Source organism: Haplochromis burtoni, unplaced genomic scaffold (genome assembly GCF_018398535.1).
Source record: "Haplochromis burtoni strain Fernald_Lab_line unplaced genomic scaffold, NCSU_Asbu1 Contig_232, whole genome shotgun sequence".
Lineage (NCBI taxonomy): Eukaryota > Metazoa > Chordata > Actinopteri > Cichliformes > Cichlidae > Haplochromis > Haplochromis burtoni.
Window position 1 is genome coordinate 907,560 of NW_024582593.1, and position 13,416 is coordinate 920,975.

At 43.9% G+C, this 13,416-nt stretch overlaps 2 protein-coding genes across 3 annotated transcripts in view; both read right to left on the bottom strand.

Annotated features, from left to right (window-relative positions):
- Nucleotides 1-217: 217 nt before the first annotated feature.
- LOC102298153 (cleavage and polyadenylation specificity factor subunit 3) lies at nucleotides 218-7,604 on the bottom strand. The gene is made up of 18 exons (XM_005937656.3): nucleotides 7,412-7,604; nucleotides 6,926-6,989; nucleotides 6,745-6,842; nucleotides 6,519-6,647; nucleotides 6,037-6,214; nucleotides 5,486-5,575; nucleotides 4,813-4,963; nucleotides 4,554-4,729; nucleotides 4,317-4,475; nucleotides 3,832-3,978; nucleotides 3,381-3,533; nucleotides 3,190-3,298; nucleotides 2,994-3,092; nucleotides 2,527-2,621; nucleotides 2,082-2,169; nucleotides 1,930-1,996; nucleotides 1,686-1,782; nucleotides 218-433 (listed from the first exon to the last, which is right to left on the bottom strand). Exons 1-18 carry the CDS (start codon nucleotides 7,480-7,482, stop codon nucleotides 344-346), a joined length of 2,061 nt encoding a protein of 686 aa, XP_005937718.1. The 5' UTR covers nucleotides 7,483-7,604; the 3' UTR covers nucleotides 218-343.
- A 1,779-nt stretch (nucleotides 7,605-9,383) lies between these two features.
- The window catches only part of asap2b (ArfGAP with SH3 domain, ankyrin repeat and PH domain 2b), a 34,224-nt gene continuing 30,191 nt past the window's right edge, over nucleotides 9,384-13,416 (bottom strand). Inside the window, exons 26-28 of one of the 2 annotated variants that reach the window (XM_014338517.2) lie at nucleotides 10,561-10,625; nucleotides 10,289-10,405; nucleotides 9,384-10,125 (exon numbers count right to left, since the gene is read on the bottom strand). In XM_014338517.2, the coding sequence (XP_014194003.1) occupies nucleotides 10,051-10,125; nucleotides 10,289-10,405; nucleotides 10,561-10,625 (257 nt within the window). In that variant the 3' untranslated portion in view covers nucleotides 9,384-10,050. Of the gene's footprint in view, nucleotides 10,126-10,288; nucleotides 10,409-10,560; nucleotides 10,626-13,416 lie in introns of both variants that reach the window. The other variant, XM_005937657.3, reaches the window with a different exon arrangement.

The following is a 13,416-nucleotide window of genomic DNA, read 5'->3' on the forward strand; positions in this document are numbered from 1 at the left end:
GATCACCTAGCACTGCACCCTCTTGTTCAAATGTGGTCTACAAATGTCCATCTGTTACATACAGTCAGTGTCTGAGGCTGTGACACTAAACAGATCTGCAGAACACCATTGGAGATGATGTTTTATGTATCCAGAATAAGCCAGCATGACTGAAATAAGTGTAAACCTTTTTAAAGCGGCCATCGGAGGCTTTGATGGTCTAAAGGAAACATCAGACTGAGAAACTCAACTGAAGTTTATTTTACACATAAAAAAAAAAAGAAGCATTCATTTTTATAGGAAATCGGTACAAAAGCATCTCCTGGAAACACAAAAACATCCCCTGTGACATCACTGTGGCCTGTCAGAAAGCAGGGCTTAGGGCGTCATGGAGCCGATGGACAGCGACTTCTATCATCTCCCTTAGAGTCTCGTCCTCTGCGCATGACACCAACTGCAGAGTAACACACAGAGGTCAAATAAAGGGTATTACATCATTTTCTACAGAAACAAACAAAATACTTGCATAAATAACATATGTGAAACTATTAATTTCACACATAACCAGGAAGCAACTGTAAATTAAGCTCAGTAGCACTGACTGTGACTGTATAGTAGTCTATGAGAAAATAAGCTTGAGCAAGTCTGAGTTCAGTTTAGCCCTTTACTTACCTTACAGGCGCTCTTTAAATGTTACTGTGTGTTAGAAAGAAAATTCAAGGGGCTTTTGAAATGAGAGAAGGCGAGTTTTACAGGGATATTTTGTGTATCACGGTATCATGAAGCATTCACTCAATACTGCTGTCTGAACACAGACAGAAAAAAATCACGTGTGTGCTACACATCCCCCCCCAATTCCTCACACATTTTGGACTCCAGAGAAAATAAAAAAATCAGTTGCACTGAAGTTTTCGTCCTGTTCAGCAGCTGACTTTCAGTCTCATGGAAACTGCACAGCTGCCTGCTGGGAGGTCAGAGTCACTGCAATCACACAGACTGCTTAAGGTTTACAAATGATCAGCATCAGATTTAGCAGAAAGCCAGTTTGTCAATGAGTTGCAATCGGTCTGAGTGCAACTAACTAGTCTTTACAACTGGGGACTCCAGTGGTTGCTAACTGGGTGTGTTCCTATATGAAAGCAAGGTTGGCGAGGATCTGTGTTTGTTATCTGTGGAAGAATCTGTTTCAGATCTCTGAATGTATGAAGTTAAAGTGAATTTCGGTTTTCAGATGGACACAGACTTTTGATGTTCCCTGATTTATCAGTTAATCTGTGTCATCATGAACAGAGAGCATGCAACTGTCAACTCAACCCAACAACTTTTATGCCGTCATGATGTAATAATGACTGATCAGAGCTGATCTCAGTCGCATGAAGGTCAGGTAATTTCTCTGTGTGAGTGCAGCCTGACAGAACTTCAGCCAATGACATCTCAGAGGCGCCGTCTCTTATTTACATGCTTTGAGGTTTAAACTTAATATAAAGCCCTGCAGCGGGAACAGGAAGTACCCATACTTTCAGGTTTTTCATGAACAGATCGGGTTCCTGTAACAGGAAGTCTGAGGATTTAAAACAAAATGATCCTTAACACCAGATTTATGTCACATGACCTTAATGCAGCTTAAACTGCACAGCCCCCTGTGGTAAAGGTCAGAGTTTTGTGTTCTGTCAGAAGGTCTGACTCTGCCCACTCCTCATACTCACTCTGGTCTCTGGGTCTACTGATGCCGTGACGCCGTCCACGGTCACGCTGAGGTTTTTACCATCTTTGAAATTCACGCAGTCATCCCCAAACATGTCGCTGCAACACAATACAAGTTAGTCTACCACTTGGGGACTTTTACTTTGAAAATTTTGAAAATGCTAAGTTAGAAATGAAATCCTTTCTTGGGTCTGTGTGTGTCGGTGTGTGTGTGTGTGCACATGTCTGTGTGTGGCAGCGACTCACTGCAGCATGAGCGCAAGCCTCTCCACAAACACGTCCATGTCGAAACTTTCCTTCTTCCCCTCCACAACTGAAACACACAAACACACAGATGTTACAGATTCTGCACTGTCCCCAAACATTGCACTTCAAACTGCTGTACTGTGTTTACTGACACTTCTGGGCGTTGGGGTTGGACTGGACCTCGAGGATGACAGTGGCAACGGCGTCAGCGTACATGTCATTGAGCGGATTGGCGATCCACTGAGGAAACAAATCAAGAAGAAACACTTACTTACTTCAATGATGGCAAAATGAAACAGACATTAGTGAACTAATTGGTAAAATTCTGGATCTGTAACACTTAAAAAAAAGAAAAAAAAAAGAAAACAAATTTACAACAAAGAAACAAAAGATCTGAAATTAAAAAAACTTCAACAGCTGCTTAAATATGAAGCAAAATTAATTTTCCTCCAATCAGTGAGTTCCTGTTTGAAATAAATCTGAACATTTTGTTTCAGACAGAGCACTGAAGCTGCATTCATGAACAACAAAGGCTGTACGAAATCACAGCACCTCTGCTCACATGGCCTGTAGTGTATGTGTGTGTGTGTGTCTGACCTCTAGCAGCACCATGCTGGCTTCATGAACCATCGTGATGCTCTTAAAGATTCTCACGGTGATTTTCTCAGTTCCCTCCACCTGCTCCACATCGCCTGAAACACAAAGAGCAGCTCATGAATGCTCTGTGGACCGTGTTCAATTAAACTTCAGTTCACTTTTATTTATATAGTTCCAAATCACAACAACAGTTGCCTCAAGGTGCTTTGTATTGTAAAGACATTGTCTCCATCATTCTCTGTAAACGTCCTGATGGAGGTGAAACACCTTCAGAAACTGTAACATGAACATTTTTAAGCCCACGTATCATCAAGTCTGACATGCAGAAAAATTCACGACCAAAGATCCTGTTAAATATTTCTAATTCATTGCCTCACAAAACTTCAGGTAATGGGAGGAGCCAGCTTAAGTTTTACTCTGGATGACCCGAGTCAGGTGAGTCCAGGTGAGGTTTGCTGCTTTCTTACCTGCGAGGTTTCTCAGCTGGCTGACCAGCAGTGAGATGGGTCCGGTGTATGGGATGGCCTGTGTCTGAGTCACCATGCCCATCGACAGGTCAGTGTAGTCTGTACAGAGAGCACAAATGTCAGGAAACAACAGGCGATGCGTTCAGGGACCAGCATCAGGCTGGAATAATTAGTGCAGGTAAACTGAGTTACTGACTGGAGAGGTCGGAGGGCGACAGGATGTGATAGTTGAAGTTTCGTTTGACGAGAATCCCAGAGACCCGCTGACCCTGAATGCACTTCTTGTCGGCAAGGGAGCCCATCACCTGCAGCAGAGAATGCTGGGAGTTAAGGTGGCAGAAGGTGAAACGAGACACGCTTAAAGCTGCGGATGGTTTTCAGGAGGACCTTGGCCAGTTTCTCTCCTCTGAAGTTGAGCGTGACGGCCTCGGTGTTCCTCGGGTTGTGCACCTCGATGTGGACCTCGTCGTTGTCCTCGTACTCGCGGATCAACGCCGCCTTCAGACGCGCCATCTCGTTCTGCTCGCCGTGGACGAGAATCTGCAGACCCAGGATCAGCACACGTTAAACTAAACTCACCTGTTCCCGACATCAGACCGAGTGCTGTGCACAGTTTCAGTCAGTAGAGCAACAAAGAAAAACTCCAGGTCCAGGACTGAAGCTGCATGCGAAGGTCCACAGCGCACAGACGTCTTACTCTCATTAGATAATCTCTGCTCTGCTGAGCGATTGGACTGAGTCAAGATTAACAATTATACAGCTGCTACAATTTTAGCACTTTTGAAACGCTGTCATCTGTTTACTGATAAACTGAGAGTGAGTGAATAAATCTGATTACCACATGAGGAGGCTTGAGAGCTCTGATGAACTCGCTGGTCTGTTGGTAGTCTGTGTGAGCTGAGAAGGAGATGTAGTCCACCGACATCTTCAGAGGAAGCTTCTGACCCGACATGGTGGTGATCTCGTCGGGCTCTGTCATGATGTGCTGAGAAACGCAGACAAACCGTTAGACCTCGAAGGAACTAGGAGAGAAACTCGGCTCTCTGAAGGCTTTAAATGATTGTGTCATTTTCACTCTGGCCTGATGGGGGCACTGTTGCCTTATTATTAATGCCTAAACCCTGACACAGACGGTTTAAATCAGAGCAGATCTGCAGGTCTGGGCTTTCCGCCACTCCCCCAAAAGAAAATCAGACTCCCAGGAAACATTTTCCGCTCAGAAACGGGAAAATGTTGGAAAAGCCTCAGAAGCAGGCTCACTCAGGTTTGTCCTTCAGGGCAGTTTCCTGACTCCACAGTTAAAATAGTCCAAGCTGACCTCACCTTGGCGAGCGTCCCCTCCACGCAGTATCCGGCGATGATGACGCCATTCCTGCGGTCGGTGCACCAGCTCTCAAACAGCTCTCTGGACAGGCCGCTCTGCATCATACCAGGAGATGCCATCACCACGCTGGGACCAATGTCATCGAAGTGGTCCATGCTCTGAAACACACACATGTAAAAATACTGCATGTATAATGATATGAGCCAACTGACAACCCACAGACTGCATTCACTGACCTTGAGGTTGCTGATGTGCTTGAAGACAAAGGGGTTGTTGATGTTGATAGCCTTGCGGATCTTGTCGTTCATGGCGTTGATGTAGGTCTGGTACACAGCCATGCACTTCCTGGCCAGAGAAGAGGCGTAGTAGATAGGGATGTCGTGGAGCTCCGGGTGGTTCTGCCAGTACTCGTCTGGATCAAAAACACGAGCAGGTCAGAGGTCAGTAGGGTCGGAGCCAGGCTCATGGGCAGAGGAGACCGAGAGAAGACCTCACCGAGGATGAGGAGCAGCTCCTGAGCCCGTCCCAGGGCGAAGACAGGGATCAGGCAGCGGCCCTCCCTGTTCACGATGTCGTGGACGGTGTTGCAGAAACGAGCCTCCCTCTCCTCACGCTTCTCGTGGATGTGAGTGCCATAGGTCGACTCCTGAACGCAGAGCAGGAAACATTACTGAGTATGCTTGGCTCGCTGATTCATCACAGTTGCATCAAGATTAGCAGTCACATGATGTAGTAACAGCAGGTGTTTGCAGCTCCAGGTTTCACCTTTAGGGTGTGATCTCCACACACGGGATCATGTGGAGATGTCAGATCTTACAGACATTTGAGGCGGTTACACCTCATTCATGGTTTTACTCTGTTTCCTGTCACGTTTCTGTGGTCGATGTTTCTAACGATGACCTCAGAAGTAAATTGATCCCTGTGAAGTTCAGGCTGCTCTAAAATATCAGTTTTTTTTCTACTCTTGGATCTGGATGTCACTGAGATGCTCCACCCATATGTGGATTCTGTGAGGCAGCCAATCAGGAGAAATTAGGCTTAAACTGGGCGTAGCTAAAAGAGGACAAACCAGCCCAGAATCAGATAAAGGAGGATTATTATGAACGACGGATCATGCAAAGCTGCCATAAACTTTGAACAGTTGATTTCTGATTTCAGAATCACTCACTGTGATGAGGATGTCCGGCTTCACGCTTGGGATCTCTGCTGCCATCAGGTGTCTGTCCTCTTGACGGGAGAAATCACCTGTGTACAACAGCTACACACACACACACACACACCATGCGCGATTAGCAGCTGTGGCCATGCTGTCCTCAGTAAACTCACTCATTCACAAAAACAAAGTGCCTGTCTGAGGTGGTCCCTCCGGAGAGACAATAGTTTTGGAACACACCAGCACATTTTCTCTGCTGTTTAACGCAGAAAAACCTGACTGCGATGCGACAAAGCATCACCCTGCTGATCATGTGTCTAAGACAGCCTCGCCCTCATCGTATTCACATGAAGTCACAGGAACTTATTTCACCTTTATTTTCAGTTCTTGCAGCGTCTTTATTTCTTAACAAGCTGCAGTGATTAAAAAAAAGGTCAAAGAATTTGAACTGTAGTTTTTAAACTGCAACTAAATGTCCATAAAAACTCTGAGTGTGTACATGTAGCAACACGCCCACAGAGGCGCAAACACTCAGAGGAGGCTGGATCAATGTCTGAAGAACTCACCTTGACGCCGGCGATCTCGATCATGAACATGGCGGCTCCGAGGACATGGCCGGCGTGGTAACACCAGAACTTAATGCCAGCCACCTCCTTCACCTCGTGGAAGTTGATGGTCTCGATCTTTTCCATGCTGTCCTCCAGGTCGGTCTCCGTGTACAGCATGTCGTCAGCTGAGATGTTACTGCAGACACGATTCAGACAATCAAGCGTCAAAGATTCTAAACAACTCATCAGCAGCGTCTTTGACGGCAAACAGCACTTACCTCTGCTTCACAACTCCTACAGCAGCTTTGCATTACTCCAGTTTAAAATAACCCTCCTTTGGATGTCTTGTTATTTTAATTTAAAGCTGCTTATCACTGACCTGACACTGACCTTTGCTCGTTCGAGGTAACCAAAAAGTGAGGCTCACCAGCATTCGCCCACACTCTTATTAAACCGTTAAAAACATTCTCAGAGTCAACGTGTCTACCGGCGAGTCTCACCTGACTTTGACGTAGTCAGACAGCAACCACCGGTAGATGGCTTTGGTGGCGTGCGTCATGAACGTCCGACCTTTAAAGCTGGTCTTCTGCAGGAACCAGGGCAGAGCGCCGCAGTGGTCCAGGTGGAAGCTGATGGAGGGAGGAAGAGTCAGCACAAACATCTGCGGTACATCAGTATCATCATGCTGCAGGCAGTCATGTGACCACTCGGAGGCTGTGAACTCACTGGCTGATGAGCAGCAGGTCGATCTCAGCTGGGTCGATCAGGTCAATGTAGGGCAGAGCGTCCATCCCCTCCAGACCAGGATGGATCCCACAGTCCAGCTGACACACACAAAGAGACACAGACCTTTACACACACTGAGGCTTCACGTTCACAGCTGGAAGGTTCATATTCACTATCTCACCATGATCTTTCTTCCTTTGAACTCCAGGATGATGCAGGACCGTCCCACCTCCTGACCGGCCCCCCTGCACATAGACAAACACTGAAACCACACTCCACACCTCACCCCAACATCCAGCTCAAACTCACTTTAAACCGAACTCCATTCAAAAATCAGTCAATTTTTATTTGTAAAAGAGCAAAACCCTGAAAGAATTGGAGTCACATGACTACACTCATAAGATTAAATATGCACTGACAGACGACCTTATATTTAATTATCAGCTGTGTCGAAGCTGGCAGGGAGATCTTTTCAGATTATAAGTGTTGTTAAATGAGTTCTGAATCAAAGCGCTTCACTGGAAACTTCCGCGGACCTTTTTAAGTTGTGTGTTTTACGCGTTTTATAGTTTATTTATGAACCCTGAATGAGTGATTTTCTGAATGTAGTTCTGTGAGGAGGGGGAGCCCGCACACAGAAAGAAGTATGAAGTTGCCGTAAACTCACAGCGGGCGGATCAGCAGCTGGTCGCTCTCCTCCGCCGGAACCGTCGCGTCGGGTTTACGTTTAGCCGCCATGTTGTTTACTTCCACACGCCGAAAAACAAACAAACAAACTCCGTCATCACTCCGTTAGTTAGCCACCTGCTATCAACAGCGGCTCCACAAGGTTTACTAATATGTAACTTCCGGTCCCCGGTGAAGTCTTTCCGTGTAGTAACATTAGTCCTAACTTTTTGTTCCGCGATGAATCCCGGAGGAGAAGTGTGCTTTAAAGCAATCTAATATTTTTTTTAATCAGATTAATATGTATCAAATAAATAAATAGTATTCATCAATAAATGCTCAAATTAATTATTAACTAAAAATATTCTACTAATAATTACAAACAAAAAGTTTTTTTCGTTTTTGTATCTTTGCTCTTTAAGTCTATGCACTTTTAATTTAGGAGATTTTAAAACTCTTTAAACAAATTCATTCTATAAATTGGCTTTAATTAAATTTAAAATCATATACATGACTATGTTTTTGTGTATTATATTTGAGTATTTAAATATTTTGTACTCAAGGTATTAAAAAACAATAATAAATAAATAAAAACAAATGGTTTACATAAAAACATTGACAAAATGCATCCTGCTCTGCTCGCTGATGCTCCCCCCCTCACTGATTTTCTTCTAGAATAATCAGGATGAACATCAGAGCCACGGATATGGCATGAATATTATTGATCGTTTTCTAATAAAAGGTGGAAACAGTATGAATTTCATACAAGTTCTTAAAAATGTTTCACAATAAAAGCTCTGTCAAGGAAGTTATTTTGACCAGCGAGACTTTATAGGACTATTAATTTGAAAAGATCCAGGATAATTCGAGTTTGTATAAATAGAGTGATGCAGTAACTTTAACAGATTTGAGAAGTTTAGAAAGAGTGATGTAGGAAAACACGGACACCGAACAGCTCACAGCGAAAAGCTGTTTGTGTTAAACTCGGCTCTTAGTAAAGTCCTCAGCTCCGAAGCTGCTTTCAGGTCTCGAAGTGAGAAACTCTTTTATGCACTAAAGGAAACGTTTAGACTGAACTTGAGTATTTTTGTGTGAACCACTTTGTTTATAGAACGACGTTGTTCTTTCCTCAGCTTGGTTTGGTGCTTTACACCAGCTTTTTATTTTGACATGTTTTCTGTTTTTATTGATTTCAAAACCTATATGTTCCCCTGGAAATGCCTTTTTGGGGTTTTTTTTTATGCCGTTTAGTTTTCACAGTTTGTTCATCCTGTGTGTCCTTGTCAGTTTTCTCTTGTGTATCGATTCATCATCTCCCAGTTATTAGTCTATTTCACGTGTCAGCGCTGACAAAGAGCTTTACAGGTCCATCTCAGAACAGGAGTGCTTTCTTTGACTACAGACTATGTTTCTGATGAGTTTCAGTATAGATCCTTCACAGATCATCAGTAGTTGTTCTGTTCCGTATGGCTGTAATTCCTGCTCTGAACACAGTGTGGTGTGGTTAAGATGGTCGGCGTAATTAGCGATGTCCTGTTAGTACACAGGTATGTCTGCCTGATTATCTGTAATTCCAGCTGGTCTGAAAGTCCAAACTGATGATTTTCCAAGTATGTAGAAAATGAAAAGGCTTCGCTCACATAAAACTGAACATATGTCATTGTTTTAGGTAACACTCATATGAGAGTAAACTGAAATATTTTAAGTGATCGCAGCCTTGAGTTTCATCATGGCACACAGAGTTTGACCATTTCTTTACATTTGATTTTTTTGCCAATTATTTGTCTTCCAACTTATGAAATGCTTCAGACTACTCTTCACTGAATCACAGAAACATGTAAAATAATAATATAAATAAAAACTGAAGCAGTGAAGCGTCTAACCAAATCTGTGCCACTGACAAAACTTGTGGGAAATAAATGAGAGTGAAAAAGTGAGTGCTGGGAAAGAAAAACAGGACAGACTCTCACAGGTACACTTATGATGATTTTAATAAATCGAAAATACATTAAAATTTAAAGGACACTCAGATTTTCTGCTCAGATTACATGTTTGATCTTAAAATAATAAAAATCATTTCATCCTGAAGCTTTTACAAACAAGCTGAATGTTCCTGATGTAACACAGCTAGATCCCAGCAGCAGAACCACAGAAATGTACATCACATCCGCCAAAAGTATGTGGACGCTGTGCCGGTGCGGTCATCCTGACAGAGTGAAGATGAAGTCCTTTCATAGTAAACAGATTATTTCTATAAATGAAGCTGGTTTTGTAACAGGAAGCAGAAAAAAACAAAGCTGTTGTTTCGTCGCGTTTTTTTAAGGCAGTGAAGGATTTTACTGTAACTGTGTTCAGCTGTAGTTCCTGCTCTCTGTCTGTGGAGGCGCTGTACTAACGTAGCTCTGCTGTGTGTAAACGTATCACTGAAGAACACTGTTCACATACTTTTGGTCTGGTCTGCTCTTTTTGTGTCCGCTGCATAGCTTTTAGAACATTTCAAACTCAGGCCGACAGATTTTGAGGAAGAGCATGAGTGAAGATCGAGACCCCAATCAGATCTCTTTGGATGTCGGACTCTCCTCTCAGGTCCACAGGAGGATCCAGATGTGCCCTCAGTCTGACCACAGTTGGAGGCACGAATCACTCCGACAGGAAGTGAACAAAGGTGCGAGGAAACACTCCCCGCCTGGTCGGATCGCTTTCGATGTGACCGATCTGAAACGCAGACGGTGGTTAAATCACAACCTGGACAACGGGTCAGGATTGTTCTTCAGGTGGGTTTTCATCTAAACGCACACACATGCTGTAATAAATGTTGTGAAGTGAATGAAGTTGTGCTGATGATGCGTTTCCTGTGCTGGAGGCGTTTCTCACTCACCCACCACTCGCTGTCCTCCTCGCCGTCCACCACGATCAGCTCTCCCTCGCTGAACGTCAGCTCGTCTGGACTGTCCGCTGCACAGTTGTAGATGGCCCTTACCCTCTGAGGCCTCTGCTTCTACACACACACACACACACACACACACACACACACACACACACACACACACACACACACACTTAGCAGTAAACCTGTGTTACATGCTGGACTTGTGATGATGACTGTGTCTGTGTGCAGAAATAAATGAGGTGGTGTGTTTGAGGACTTACAGAAAATGTAGTTCTGGGTTTGCGGGGTGGAGGAGACGGATTATGAGGGGATACGATCGGACGACCTGCCAAAGAGAGATAAAGCCCCCACAGACTTCAGAAAAAAGTTTCTCTTCTGTAACTTCACCTTTGTTTGAACCAGAGGCGGAGGCAGACATTTGATACACCCGGGGCTTAGGCCTAAAGGGTAGTATGCATGTGGGATTGGGGAGGGGTAGAAATGACTGAAAGATTAATAGGCTCTGCTTTGAGTTTTGTTAAAAAAAAGGAATGACTTCATATAGGGAAAAAATATATCACATATGCAGGACACCTTAAACTAGTTTTTTAATTAAGCAGCAAGGCAGAACAAAATCAGGGCTGCATCAAGACACGAGGACTAAACCCCAATTCAACCAGACCCAGAACTGATCCGGAATTAAAACAGGACACAACAGTTCAAAATCAGGACTACTTAGGATTTAACCAAGACAGAACCAGAATCAGAACTAGATGATAGTAGCACTAAAAATCATCATAGACCTGCACTACACTTATTTTTTAATTCTACCAAAGTCCACTATTTAGATTGAGAAAAGTTTATATAATTATTTAGCCTTGTTGTGCAAACAAGCCTGCATAACTTAATAAATGTAGAATTTGAAAAGTAACAAAAAAAAAAAAAGAAAAGAAAAGAAACACTAGGTACGAGATACATGAGGACCTATGATACGGTGATACTTTTGGTAAACAACCATTTGACTAACATGTGTGTCTCACCTGCTGTCTCTCTCCCTCTCTGTTCCTCTCTCTCCCTCTTTGTGCTGACAATCAAGCCAAACATCAACATCATCAAACATACAGTTGAAACCAGATATTTACAAACTCTTCAGATAAAAACACTTTTTTAATTGTAACAAATCAGACTAAATGTTTATTTTTTTTAGATTGATAAATATAAAAAACATATTTGTTAACTTTAAGAGCAAAGAGAGAAACTGTCTGTATTTCTTAATTAAAAATGGCACCAAATTGTATTCAAAACTGAGCCACACTTATGGAGCTCCACAGTTCTGTTCCTGGTGTTTTGGTTGACATCTCTTGATTTTCCCATTTCAAAGAAACAGGCTCTGTGTTTTGCCTTATATGCATCCACAGCTGTGCCACCAATTTATCCACATGGACTCTACGAACCTATCAGAAGCTTCTTCAGCTCAGAATGGAATTGTCTGCAGTTTTCTTATTAATTAACAATAAACTTAGTGTATATGTACTCCTAAATTTGATGAAAGTGATAAAAAATAGACAGCTCTGTCTCTCTTTATTCTGACATTTAACTAATTCAAAAGATCTTTCAATATTTATTTATCCAAAACAAAGCAGGTTTACTCTAAATTGATGTTTAACAGTAAAAATGTTCTTGTGTTTTCCATAAAGTGTAGGTAAGTATCTGGTTTAAACTGTGAATATACTGCTGTGTATTGAAATTCCTCTAGCCGTTAGCATGCGTCCGTACTAGCTCCCCCGGGAAATCTCACACGTTATCACGATAACAGCGCATGTCCCCCCCCTCGGCCAACGCGGATGCAGCCAGTGACTCTCTCCACTGTGTAGTCAGCAGACTGCAAACGCAATCACTTCTCCTAATATCAGGGGACTTTAATCATGTCTCACTGAACTCCACACTGTCCACCTTCACCCAGTATGTGACACGCCCAACCAGAGACAATAAAACACTGGACTTACTGTACACCAATGCAGAAGAGGCATACAGTTCATCACCTCTCCCTCCCCTGGGCAGATCTCATCACAACCCGTGTATGAGCCCTTATTGTGCAGGAAGCTACCAGCTGCCCGAACAGTGCAGAGATGGTCAGAGGAGAGCGAGGAGGCTCTTAAGGACTGTTTTGAGTCTACTGTGTGGGAGGTGATCTGTGACGACCACAGAGAGGACATTGACAGCCTTGTGACATGCATTACGGACTATATCAACTTCTGTGTGGATAACGTTGCACCCAGCAGGACTGTGCGCTGTTTCTCCAACAACAAACCTTGGATTAACCGTCCTCGAGCAGAAGAGGAGGGCCTTGCAGAGAGAGATGGAGGACTGATAAGGAAAGGGAAGTTCAGCTACAGGCAGAAGATGGAGAACCAGCTTCAACAAAACAACTTCTCCCACAACTCCACCTTCAGAAGTTCTCTGACGACTTGGCAATAGTTGGCCACAGTGATGGGGACGACAGGGAGTACAGAGAACTGACCCAAGACTTTGTGGACTGGGTCCAGCAGAACTACCTCCAGATGAACACTAGTAAAACCAAGGAGCTGGTGGTAGACTTCAGCAGGCACAAACATCCTCCACTGCAACCACTAAACATTCGATGCATGGACATTGAGACTGTGGACAGCTACAGGTACCTTGGTGTTCATCTGAACAATAAACTGGACTGGACTCATAATTCAGACACCCTCTACAGAAAAGGGCAGAGCAGGCTGTACCTGCGGCGGAGACTCAGGTCTTTTGGAGTGAAGGGCCCACTCCTGAAGACCTTCTATGACTCTGTGGTGGCCTCAGCCATCTTTTACGGTGTGGTCTGCTGGGGTGGCAGCATCTCTGCTGGTTCAGGAAGAGACTGAACAGGGTGATCCGGAGGGCCAGCTCTGTTCTAGGATGCCCGCTGGACCCAGTGGAGGTGGTGAGTGACAGGAGTGACGTAGTTCAAGATGGCGCCGAGTATGGCAGCCTCGTCGCGAGCTCCCCCAAGCAACGGCTTTCTTCTGTGTTTAATTTTACTTTTCCTTTATTTTTTCACGAGCAGCACTTGTCTCCTTGTGTACGACCGACAAACCTTACTGGACATAAAAGACGGTCTTTCT

Excerpts from the sequence above, each read along its gene's own strand:
- LOC102298153 (XM_005937656.3), bottom strand. The coding sequence starts at position 7,482 with ATGGCGGCTAAACGTAAACCCGACGCGACGGTTCCGGCGGAGGAGAGC. Across the intron at positions 3,534-3,831 it reads CTCTCAAGCCTCCTCATGTG|ATTCTCGTCCACGGCGAGCA; the intron begins GTAATCAGATTT and ends CTGGGTCTGCAG. Across the intron at positions 2,170-2,526 it reads CCAGCATGGTGCTGCTAGAG|TGGATCGCCAATCCGCTCAA; the intron begins GTCAGACACACA and ends TTGTTTCCTCAG.